This window comes from Sus scrofa, chromosome 2 (assembly GCF_054392235.1).
Source record: "Sus scrofa isolate SSC_HxYL_T2T_F1_AM1 chromosome 2, Sscrofa_HxYL_maternal_Yorkshire_Landrace_v2.0, whole genome shotgun sequence".
Classification (NCBI taxonomy): Eukaryota; Metazoa; Chordata; class Mammalia; order Artiodactyla; family Suidae; genus Sus; species Sus scrofa.
In genome coordinates, this window is record NC_139384.1 from 14,065,171 (window position 1) to 14,077,763 (window position 12,593).

The 12,593-nt window shown below is 37.7% G+C and overlaps 1 protein-coding gene across 1 annotated transcript; it reads right to left on the bottom strand.

The window, feature by feature from the left end:
• Positions 1 to 4,253: 4,253 nt before the first annotated feature.
• Positions 4,254 to 11,264, bottom strand: LOC110259549 (olfactory receptor 5AK2-like). Its single transcript, XM_085011117.1, has one exon. It carries the CDS (start codon positions 7,952 to 7,954, stop codon positions 6,929 to 6,931), a length of 1,026 nt encoding a protein of 341 aa, XP_084867243.1. The 5' UTR covers positions 7,955 to 11,264; the 3' UTR covers positions 4,254 to 6,928.
• Between the last annotated feature and the right edge of the window lie 1,329 nt (positions 11,265 to 12,593).

Here is a 12,593-nt window from a genome sequence, read left to right on the forward strand (position 1 = left end):
TATTATTTATTTATTTATTGTAGGTTTTTTAGACTCGCCTTGCTGTAGAATAATTCCCTTTTCTCCATTGTTATGAATGTGATGGAGCATTTTTTCTTACATCCAGGGACCTATGCTTTGTCTAGATAATTATATTTGTCACCATAATTAGTGAAAGAGATGACTTTCTGAAAAACAAAATCCAAAGCTAATTAAATTTAAGGACACATGGTCCCTCCCTAGTGTGACAGAGCTACTACCATTTAAACATATTTTATATTATCATATTTACCATTTTTATTTATTTGAAGAAAAAAGTTAATCTTGATTCCTTTTTTCTTTTTTTCCTAAAAGTTTATATACTTAAAAAATTATCCCTCAATAAAAATCATCTTTTTTTCCAGTTGCACTTTATGACATAAAAATATTTCTGGTAAAAAAAATTCTGTGGAATAAGAGACTTCAAGTTGTGTTTGGCTAACGTCTGCTAGGGTTAAGCCTTTCACTGAATAAGTATGAAAGGAGAAAGCTATATTCAATGAGTCTGTAGCTCTTTGATTAACAAACAAACATATGAAGGAGAGTTATGGTCAACAGCTGTTTAACTGGCATTCGGCATTACTTATTGCATGACCAGGGTCTCAAGTAGGAATGTGTTCAACCGCAAGTAAAAGAAAACACAGCTTACTTTGGGTCCCTAAAACAAGGAGTCTTTTTTAAAGTTAAAGTATAGTTGATTTACAATATTATACTAGTTTCAGGTATACAACATATTGACTCAATATTTTTATAATTATACTCCATTTAAAGTTATTATAAAATATTAGCTTTATTCCCTGTACTGTACATTACATCCTTGTATCCTATTTATTTTACACCTACTGGGTTTGTACCTCTTAATCCCCTTCCCCTATCTTGACTCTCTCAACGGCCCTTTCCTGATGGGTAACCACTAGTTTGTTCTCTGTATCTGTAAGGCTGTTTCTATCTTGTTATTTATATTCATTGTTTGTTTTATTTTTAAGGTCCCACATATAAGTAGAAACATACACTATTTGCCTTTTTCTGTCTGACTTATTACACTTAGCATAATACCCTCCAGGTCCATACATGTCATTGTAAATGGCAAATTTTATTATTTATTTATGGCTGAGTAATAATCCTGTGTGTGTGTGTGTGTGCAATATCTTCTTTATTCTCTCATTTATGGATGGACACTTGGGTTGCTTCCATATCTTAGGTATTGTGAGCAAGGCTCTATGAACATTCAGGTATGTATATCTTTCAAATTAGTGCTTTTGTTTTTAGTTTTTGTTTGTTTGTTTGCTTTTTTTTTTTTGTATATATATACCCAGGAGTGGAATTTCTGGATCTTTTATGGTAGTTCTATTCTTAGTTTTTCATAGTGGCTACATCAGTGTACATTCCCATCAAAAGTCCCCTTTCTCCCACATCTTCATCAACATTTGTTATTTGTAGACTTTAAGTGTGAGATGATATCTCACTGTGATATCTCTAATTAGTGATGTTGAACATCTTTTCACGTGGCTATTAGCCATCTGTATGTCTTCTTTCGAAAAATGTCTATTCAGGTATTCTGCCCAATTTTTAATGGGTTTTTTTTTTCGATCTTGAGTTGTATGAGCTGTTTATATACTTTGGATACTGGCCCCCTGTCGATTACATCATCTGCAAATATTTTCTTCCATCCCCTAGGTTGTCTTTTTGTCTTATCAGTGGTTTCCCATGTTGTGCAAAAGCTTTTAAATTTAATTAGATGTAACTTGCTTGTTTTTGCTTTTATTTGTTTTGCCTTAGGAGAGAGATTCAAAAAATATTGCTATGATTTATGTCAAAGAATATTCTGCCTCAGTTCTCTTCTAGTTTTGTGGTTTCAGGTCTTACATTTAGATCTTTAATCCACTTTGAGTTTATTTTTGTATATGTTGTGAGAAAAATGTCTTAATCTCATTGTTTTACATGTAACAATACAGTTTTCCTGCACCACTTTTTGAAGACAGAGTCTTTTATCCATTATACATTCTTGCCTATTTTTTGGTAGATTAATTGGCCATAGGTGCAGGGGTTTACTTCTGGGTTGTCTATTCTGTTCCACTGACGTGTGTGTCTGTTTTTGTGCCAATAACATGCTGTTTTGATTGCTATAGTTTTGTAGTACAGTCTGAAGTCTGGGAGGGTTATACTTCCAGCTTTGTTCTTTTTTCCCAAGATTGCTTTGGCAATTCAAGATCTTTTTGAGTTCCACATGCATTCTAGGACTATCTTCTCTAATTCTGTGAAAAATGTCATGGGTATTTGTGATAGGGATTGCATTAAATTGTAGATTGCTTTAGGTAGCATGGTTATTTTAACAACATTAATTTTTCCAATCCAAGAGCATGATCTATCTTTCAATTTCTTTGTATCATCTTCAATTTCCTTCATTAGTGTCTTATAATTTTCAGAGTATAGGTCTTTAACTTCCTTGATTAAGTTTATGCCTAGGTATTTTGTTCTTTTTGATGTAATTTTAAATGTGATTTTGAAGACTTTTCCTGATAGATTATTAGTTTATTGCAATGCAGAAGTGAATCATTTCACCAGGTCTATGAATGTTTCTTAAAGGTTTTGGGGCTGGTAGCTTTTTCCTTTCCCTTTCTTTTTCATGAAAATCTCTTGAAAGCACCTCTCACTTAGCTGCTGTACTTTAGATTTTAGATCTCTCACATAACTTCATACTTTGATGAATATGCTGCATTTATATTTCACATTTCACTTTGCTGTTATTATTATTGCCTAGTTAGAAGAAAAATCTTGTAGCAAATTGATTAATGCTTTATAATTGTGTATTTGATAATGTTTATTTTTCTACTTCTCAGCCATTCTGACACTATCTGTTCATGTATCCTGCTGAGTACATGCTTACTTTTCCTGTACCCTAAAACATATCACAGACACACCCAGAAAGAATGTTCTGCTACCTTTCTGGGCACCTCTTAGCTCAGTCAAGTTGACATGTAAAATGAACCATTACACTTCCTTTTAGAGAGTTGCATTACAGCCTACATAGCTCAAAATAGCTCACAGAACCCCTAACCCTGCTTCCTAGGGCAGGAGATACCTCAGCAGAGAGCCAATTCTGAAGAGCACCTAAAGGTTGCTACAAAACGTGTGATGTACTGCCTTCTCTGTCTTTATTACATGCCTATAAAAAGTTGATGCGAGGGAAATCTTAAATTTCCCCCTTTTTGTCCTACCAGAGAATGGCCAAAACTTGTCAGGGAAAGATGTATGAAGCTGGGGTTCTGTGTAACATCGAGTACCTCAGATATTAAAGTTGAAGGTGCCTAAATATAAAATTTGAATATAAATATTTGCCTTTAGCTCCAATCTCTTGAGCCTAACATTCCACCACTTTAAACTACACTTTAATAAAATAATTCAAAAAAAAAAGAGTGGGTGCCTTTGAGTAATAGGGAGATAGTGACTAAACCTTTAATTCCTTTTGCTTTTTGATTCACATAACTTATCTAAAAATTAATTTGGAAATACACAGAGATAACGTATACTTTAGAATACATTTTAAATAAATTATAAATTTTAAACAATCAAGAAATTGATTGGATTTTAATAAAGGAACATGTAATTTTATTTTTGTTGTGGATTAGGGCTAGTCTCACAATGAGTTATTCTGTCCTATATACTGACTTTTGAATGACTTGATACTGGAGATGACAGCTCAGGTTAAGTGAGCACACAATCTTCCTAAGAATGTTAGAAGTAAAGCTATGGCTTTCATCTGCTGTCATCTGTATTTTTTAGGACTTGGACTTATGAGTAAGTAGGGATATAATGAGGACCCCATTGTTGTATTAGCCTAGGTTCTATTTTTATTTATTCATTTATTTCTTACCAGATAACTGGTTTATGATAGAAGTATTTAACTCAGGAACAGCTAGATGGAAGAGATGCATAGGGGAAGGTATGGGGAAAGGGCATAGAGCTCCCATGCCTTCCTTCAGAATGTCATTCTCCTTGAATCACCACATGTTCATCAACCTGGAAGTGCTCCGAAACTAGTCCTTTTGGTTTTTGTGGAGGTTTCATTACATAGGCTTGATTGATTGGCTACTGGTGACTAAACTCAATCTCAAGCCCCTCTCCCCTGCATGGAGGTTGGGGGATGGAACTGAAAGGTCCAAACCTCTAATCATGTGATTTAGCTTAGGTTTTCGAGGGTGACTCCGTTCCACTTTTTTCCACTCTACCTGGAATGCTTCTGAGATGCTGTCATGTTTACTCCCCTTTCACTGTGGTGGTGGGTGACTTTTATCTTCCCGGCTCCAATATTCTTGGCAACAGTCTGACCTTTTCCTTGACCTCATTAATCAGTTATCTGTGTAAACAGTCATATCAATATTGATGGTTAACTGATGAAACGTGTGGTCTGTCTGGTGGGGACTGATGGCAATACCACTCATGCATCCACTGCAAGGATTGCTCACCCTCCTCTGGGTTAAACGGCAACTCTCTGCTCTTACTCTCCTTAGTGCTCATGATTGTCCTATGCTCTTAGCTGTATGTGTCTTCTGTCTCTCTCTCTCTCTCTCTCACACACACACACTCCTGACCTCAAAATCCTAGGAGAAAATAACATTAGCAATAACAACAACAACAATTCCTAGATAGCCATAGTAACAAAAAGAGACAAACGTTTTCCATAAAGACATCCCTGGTAGTTTGCTTCATTTACTGAGTTGGTTTCACGGATTTATTCCATAAAATGTGTATTAAGAAACCGATCAGGTCAAGAAACTAAGGATCCAAGGGAGCGGATCTGCTCACCACTCATGTCCTTCCCACCTGCCCACCCCATACATGCAAATACCATGACAGAGACTTACTTTAGAATTTCATTCTGGGAGTTCCCGTCATGGCTCAGTGGTTATTGAATCCGACTAGGAACCATGAGGTTGTAGGTTCAATCCCTAGCCTCGCTCAGTGGATTACGGAGTTGGCGTTGCCATGAGCTGTGGTGTAGGTCGCAGACACGGCTTGGATCTGGCGTTGCTGTGACTCTGGCGTAGGCTGGTGGCTACAACTCTGATTAGACTCCTAGCCCGGGAACCTCCACATGCCATGGGTGCGGTACTAAAAAAGACAGAAAGACACACACACACACACACGCACAAAAAAAAAAAAAAAAAAAGAAAATACAATTTCATTCTGTGTGTTTATTTCCAATAGTGCTATTTTGATGTTGTTATAGGCAACTGTTCCTGTTGGTAAGCTTGGTAAAATCATGGATGCTGCTTTACTCTTCTTCCCTTTCCGTTAAGACTTTTTTTCTACAGCAGTTTTAGGTTCACAGAAAAATTGAGAGGCAGCCGCAGAGATTTCCCATATTCCCCCCTGCCCCAAAGCTCACACCTACATAGCTTCTCCTCATGTCAATATCATCCAAAAGAGTGGTACATGTGTTACAACTGATAAACCTACATTGCCTCATCATAGTTACCCAAAGTCCATGGTTTATGTCACTGTTCACTCTTGGTGTTGTACACGCTATGAGTTTAGACAAATGTGTAATGATGTGTATCCATCGTTATGGTATCATACACAATATGTTCTAAAAACCCTCTGCGCCCCACCTATTCACCCCTCCTACGACCTCAAACTATAGCAACCACTGATCTAAAAAGATGTTTTCACAGTTTGTCCTTCAGAGAATACCACATAGAAGTAATTATACAGTGCCAGCTTTTACAACTGTCTTCTTTCACTTAGTAATATGCATTTAAGGTTCCCCAATGTCTTTTCATGGCATGATAGCTTATCTCTTTGTAGCACTGAAAGTATTCCACTCTCTGGTTGTACCCACGGTTTACTGACCCATTCACCTATGGAAGGACATTTTTGTTAACTTCCAAGTTTGGGCAGTTATAAATTAAGATGCTATAAATGTTTGGTGTAGGTTTTTGTGGACATAAGTTTTCAACTCCTTTGGGTAAATACCAAGGGTATTGCTGGATTATATGGTAAGAATATGTTTAATTTTGTAAGAAACCTCCAGACTTACTTGCAAAGTGGCTCTAGCCGTTTGCATTCCCACAGCAATGAATGAGAGTTCTCGCTGTTTCCACATCTTCATCAGCATTAGGCACTATCAGCTTTCTGGATTTTGGTCATTCTAATAGGAGTGTAGTGGTATCTCGTTTTCATTTGCATTTGCCCTGATGACACATGTGTAACATCTTTCCATATGCTTATTTTCCATCTGTATATCTCATTCAATGACTGCTTTACTTTTCGACCAGGAACAGCAGAGCTGGATTGCAGTTTTTTACTTTCAACTAATGTGAGAGTGCTGTGTTTAGACTTCTGGTCTGTTTTTCCACCTTTTCCATTTGTCAATCTATTTATCCAACAAATACTTATTGAACCACTACAATATTTTAAGAATAAGCTAGATGTTGGGAATCCAGTTTTGAGAAGATTACTTTCCTCACCTTCATGCTTCTGCACTGGTGGGGATATGCATCTCTCCTGGTGGAGAGATGAATCACACCATAAGTAGGGAGAAAGCAAAGAGGGAAATTAGCCGTCAGCCCGAAACAAGGATGTTACAGTGCTTCCTGTGTGGTTAGACATCTCTCTGACTATTCTTAGGCAGGGCGTGTTCTTTAATTCCTTTGTGCCTGACGTGGTAACATCAGTGGACTTACAAACAAGTCTCAGAAGCAAGCACCATCGGAATCTCCTGGCAAGTTTATTTTTCAGTCCCACGAGGTGTTTTCACTATATTGCCCACATTTGAGAACTTACCTATTGAAAGAAGTAGCATTGGTTTATGATGTGAACAGGATCCCTATTTCAGAAATACTAAATCCAGGTAAAACATCTCTCCAGAATGCTTTGATGTGCTGAATTTTAAGAATTCGAGCCTAATCTAGAAGATTTTTTTTTTCCACATCACCTTTAGAGCTTCTTTTACCTCCTTATTTCTCAAACTATAGATCAGGGGGTTTAACATGGGAATCACAACGCCATAAAATACGGAGGCCACCTTCATATTCTCCTGGGAATTATGCGAATGAGACTGTAAGTACATGTAAGAAAGGGGCCCATAGAAAACGGTGACTGCTGTCAGGTGGGAGGCACACGTGGAGAAGGCTTTTTTCCTCCCTGCAGCAGAAGAGATCTTCAGGATGGCAGGGATGATATTCACGTAGGAAAAGATGACAACCAACACAGTGAACAGTAAATTAAATCCCACAAAGACAACAAGTAGCATGACGTTGATGTCAATGCTGGAGCATGAAAGGGCGAGAATTGGAGGAACATCACAGAAAAAGTGATTGATGGTATTACCCTTGCAGAAGAACAGCGAAAAGGTAAAACCCGTGTGCACAGACGCATTCATTGAGCCCATGACATACGAACCAGCTACCAACCAGAGGCAGGCTCTTCGAGACATGACTATGGGATAGTGAAGTGGGCTACAGATGGCCACATAGCGGTCCACGGCCATCGCAGCCAGGAGGTAACAGTCACTGGTGGCAAATGTTACATAAACCAGTAACTGCATGACACAACCCTTGAAGGATATTGCTTTGTTTTCTACTATGAAGTTCTGTAGCATCTTGGGAGTGATAGCCGTGGTATAACAGAGATCAACAAAGGCCAAATGTTGTAGGAAAAAGTACATGGGTGTCTGAAGTCTGGAGTCTGTCTTGATGAGTAGGATGACTCCAATATTACCCACCAGGGAGGTCACATAGATGAGTAGAAATACAGGGAAGAGGACATAGCGAAACTTGTGTTGGGCCCCAAATCCCAGAAGAAAGAATTCCGTTATTTCACTGCTATTCCCTTGTGTCATAAGTACGTGGAGTCTAGAAGGAACCAGGAGGAGGACTAGGAAAAAAGGGAAATCTATGTGACTTGGTGAATAAAAAAGGCTCTTACATTTCATGTCCCTTTTTCAAAAAGTGGGTTTTCATGGCAAACACTCACAAAAAGGTTTATTTCTTTCCAAATAGTTCTTTGCATTTCCTTGATAAGAAACCACCACATCGACAGAGGTAAGGGAGCCACAGATTCATTAGCAAAATAAAGAAAATTTCATGGAAGGGGATTGACTTCTAATATGTCTGATTCTAAAAAATATATTAACCCATTTCCACCACCATAAACAGATATCTGTGCTTTTATAAAGTAATATACACAAATAATTAGGTACCTTTTCAGCAACCTATAGTTTTTGCGTCAGCCATTTATTATTTTCATCCTAGTTCGGTCTTGAAATTAGTAGCATAAATTAGGAAAAGAAACTTTCTGAGATATGTTTATCGTCTACATATGTTTGAAGGCTTCAGAAAATTTGTACTACTATCCTGAGCATGGAATTGCCATCTAGTTGACATTCGTCACAACACATACAGCGACATTCGTTACACACACACACACACACACACACACTCACTACCTATATGTGGTGTCATTTGTATTCTGAATTGGTTGATTTGTGAGAGTTATATTCTTCTTCATTGGCACATGTTAGAAACGATGTAATGAAAGAAACTTACTCATAGCAGAAGAATCCACATACTCAGTGCATCATCAGAGGATTCTTTATCCTGATATAGGTAACTCTAAGCAGAGTGATGTACATGCAAACACGAGATGGTCAGTGAGAATGTGCCTTTCGTGGTAGGAATGTAGCAAACTAGGCTTGTTGTTGACTGGACTTCTCTGGTTCTCTAAAACACCTTGAGAAGTAAGCAGAGTCAAATACCTTTGTTGTAAGGGAATATGAAGCTGTTCCCTTTAATTTAACATTTGGTGAGGGCGTGGGGACCTAAGTTTAAGCGCAAGTTCCTTCCTCAGGTTAATTTGTGATTAAAATAGCTGAAATGCAGCCCTTTGAGGGAGGCTGGATGCAAGCATCCACTGGGTATTATAAGCACTTCCAAGAGGAAGCTAGACTTGGTCCAGGGTCCACATAATGTAGAATGATGGGTAATTATTATTATCCCAGTTACCATATCAACTTGACCTTAATCCTTCTGAATTCAAATGAAGTGATAGGACCCCATGGGGGCTCTTTTCAAGAGTAGAAGAAATGAGTACAAACCTCACCACCCACCTGGGACCCAGAAAACGAACGTTAAGGGTGGGTTGTTTCAGTATGAAATTTCTTGCTTCGTTTATGATGAAGGTATTTGCGAATCAAATGAAAACTCTGAAGAAAATGGCCAGCTCCCAAGCCACTTGAACACATTTAACTCATGTTGAGTCTCAGAGCTTCTGAAGCCTCTTTTAGGCTCAGCATTGGACAGTGGAAAGGAGAGTGGCAGGTCTGCATTGACTTCTTGTCCTACCAGACATTAGAGACAAAGGATGTAACTACCTTCAGCCTGAGTTCCTTCCTTTGTAACTTGGGTCCCAAAACTACTTAGAAGTTAGTGGTGTTCTGAAACACTGTTTCTAATAGCAAAATTTGGAAATACCATTAAGGAGATCATAGCACATTCATCTCATGGATCAATACACAGTCTAGAAAGAATTTTAAAGTTTTTAAGCTTATGCATTTCTGCACTTGCTTTTTCATTTTAAAAGTGGGAATTGACGATGTTTGTTGTTTTCAAAATAGAGCACCATTTACATTTTATGGAATCATTGGTCAGTTAAGGCTTATGTTTGGCTTTTTTTGGGGGGTGGGTTGTTTCCTGTCTTCCTTTTCTGTTTCTCCATTTTTTTTTTTTGCCTGCCTTTCTGTACACTACTTGAGATTTTTTTTAACATTCCCATTTTGATTTATTTATAGTGTTTTCACTGCATATCTCTGAATAGCTTTCCCAGTGGCTACTCAAGGTTTACATCATATATGCACAGCTAGTGTTACATTTGACCAGTTTGAGTGAAATGTGGGTACACTGAGAACCACATTAGATGGGTTAAACTCTTTGCTTGTACGGTCAAACAACTTAGAAAGCTCAAGGGGAAGAAAGTCATTGTATTTATCCGTATTTTTTCTCTTGCTCCCTCTTCTTTCTTAATGTTTTAAAAATGTTAATTACAAGTAAGAATGTGGCAGAGTGGAGAGAAAGACATGATGAAATTATTTATTCTGTGGAGCAGTAATGGATGTCAATGCAATGATATATGTATGTTTCAAGTACAACAATGAAGATACATACTATGCAGACATTAACCCACAGAATGAACGAGTGGCCGTATATATATATTTGTTGCTTTTTAGGGCTGCACCCGAGGCATATGGTGGTTCTAAGGCTAGGGGTCCAATTGGAGCTCTAACCACCGGCCTGCACCACAGCAATAGCTATGCTGGATCCCAGCCGCATCTGCGACCTATACCACAGCTCATGGCAAAGCTGCATCCTTAACCCACTGAGCGAGGCCAGGGATCAAACCCACGTTCTCCTGGATGTTAGTCGGGTTCATTAAACACTGAGCCACGATGCGAACTCCAAGAGTGGCTATATTAATATATCGAGTGGATTTCACAGCAAGGAAAAGTACCAAGGACAACGAGAGATACCATGGAATGATGAAAGGGTTAAAGTACCAAGAAGAAATTTCAGTCCTTAAGGTGTGAGCACCACACAGGAGAGCTACAACTCATACACGAAGCAAAAACTGTTAGAGCTGAAGGGAGAAACAGACAAATACGTAATAATAACTGGCGTCTTCAACACTCCTCTCTGAAGGCGTGATAGAACAATTAGGCAGGAAACCACAAGGATAGAGAAAAACTCAACAACATCCTCAGCCAACATGATCCAACAGACATCAGGTGAACAGTCTCTCTAAGAAGAAAAGAATATGTATATATATTTCCAGCTCCAGTAAAGTATTTATCAAATTAGACCATATATTAAGACATGAAAATTCTTTTATCAAATTCAAAGAATTGAAATCATATAGTGTGTTTTCCCAAAGACAGTGGAATCAAACTAGAGATCAATAACCCAAAATAGAGATCAATAGGAGAGGGAAAATAGAAAACTCTCTAAAACTGGGTATAAGAACAACACATCTCCAAATAATCCATGGGTCAGAGAGGAAGTCTCGAGGGAAATAGAAAAAACATTAAGCTGAGTGAAAATGCAAATACACCAAAATTTATGGAATGCAATCAAAGTGGTGTTGAGAATACCACCCTAAAATTCTTACCATAGAAATAGAAAAAACTCGAACCAAATATCGAGCCCCTACGTGAAAGCAGAAAGAGACCAAATCAAACCCTAAGCATGTAGAAGGAAGACACTAATAAAGCTTAGAGCAGAAATCAATCAAATTGAAAAGAGGAAAACAACAGAAAGGCTGTGAAAGGCTTTGAAAGACCAATATAGTGGATGCATTTTTAGGAGGTCTGACACTGAAAAAAAAGAGAGGATACAAATTATAAAATAAGGAATGAATGAAACAGAGGTATCACTTCAGACCCAGTAGACATCCAGAAGATAACAACAGATCACCAGGAACACTGCCCACAGAAATTGGGCGGCTTAGACAAAATGAGTACATTCCTAGAAAAGTACAAACCCACATAACTTATCTAACATGAAATGGATGCTCTACACCCATTAGGATTGAATTAATAATTAAAAGTTTCCTTCAAAAATCACTGGAGAACTTACCAAGTATTTAAAGAAGAATTAACACTAAATCCACACATTTTCTTCTGGAACACAGATTTGGAACGAATACTTCCTGACTTGCTTTATGAATCTAGTATTACTTGATAACATAACTAGATAAAGACGTACAAAGAAAGAAAAGTACAAACGCAGAATCTTTCATGAACATAGTTTGAAAAATGTTCAACAAAATATTAGCAAATATAATTAATACACACAAACATGTAGAATTTATATAATACCATTACATATGATTTATAGTCATATGTATACACACACTCACATGTATGTATGTTACCTATGTCCAAATGGCATTTATTATAGGGATGACAGGCTGGTTTGAAAGCAAGTTATATAATGTATCACATTTATAGTCTAAAGGAGAAAAATCACAGTATCACATAAATTGATAACCAAAGGTGTCTGACCAAATCCAACACCTATTTATGATAACAAATCTCAGAAATCTAGAAATAGGCAGGAACATTCTCCACTTGATGAAAAACATCCACAACAACTTACAGCTTACATCAGGCTTAAAGGTCAGAGAATGCCCACCCCGTAAGTGTTGAGTACAAGGCAAAGATCCACTCACCAACAATTCCATTTAGCAGTGTTCTGCAAGTTCTAGTTAGGGAAATAAGGGGAGAAAAGGAATCAAAGTTATGCAGATCACAGAGGAAGAAACGAAACTGTTCTACTTGCAGATGACATGACAGCCTGTGCAGAAGATACGTAGGAATCTATCAAAATATTCCTCAATTAGTAAGGAGTTCATCGGGAAAGTTGCAGAATATTAAATGGTCACATGAAAATGAATTGCATTTCTGCACCAGCAATGGGCACGTGGTTACTGAACTGAAAACACAGTATCATTTGCAATCACTCCAAAAATGAAACACTTGAGGGCATGTCTAACATGACTTGTATACGATTTGCATGCTGCAA

Coding starts and splice junctions, on each gene's coding strand:
- LOC110259549 (XM_085011117.1), bottom strand. CDS start 7,954: ATGAAATGTAAGAGCCTTTTTTATTCACCAAGTCACATAGATTTCCCT.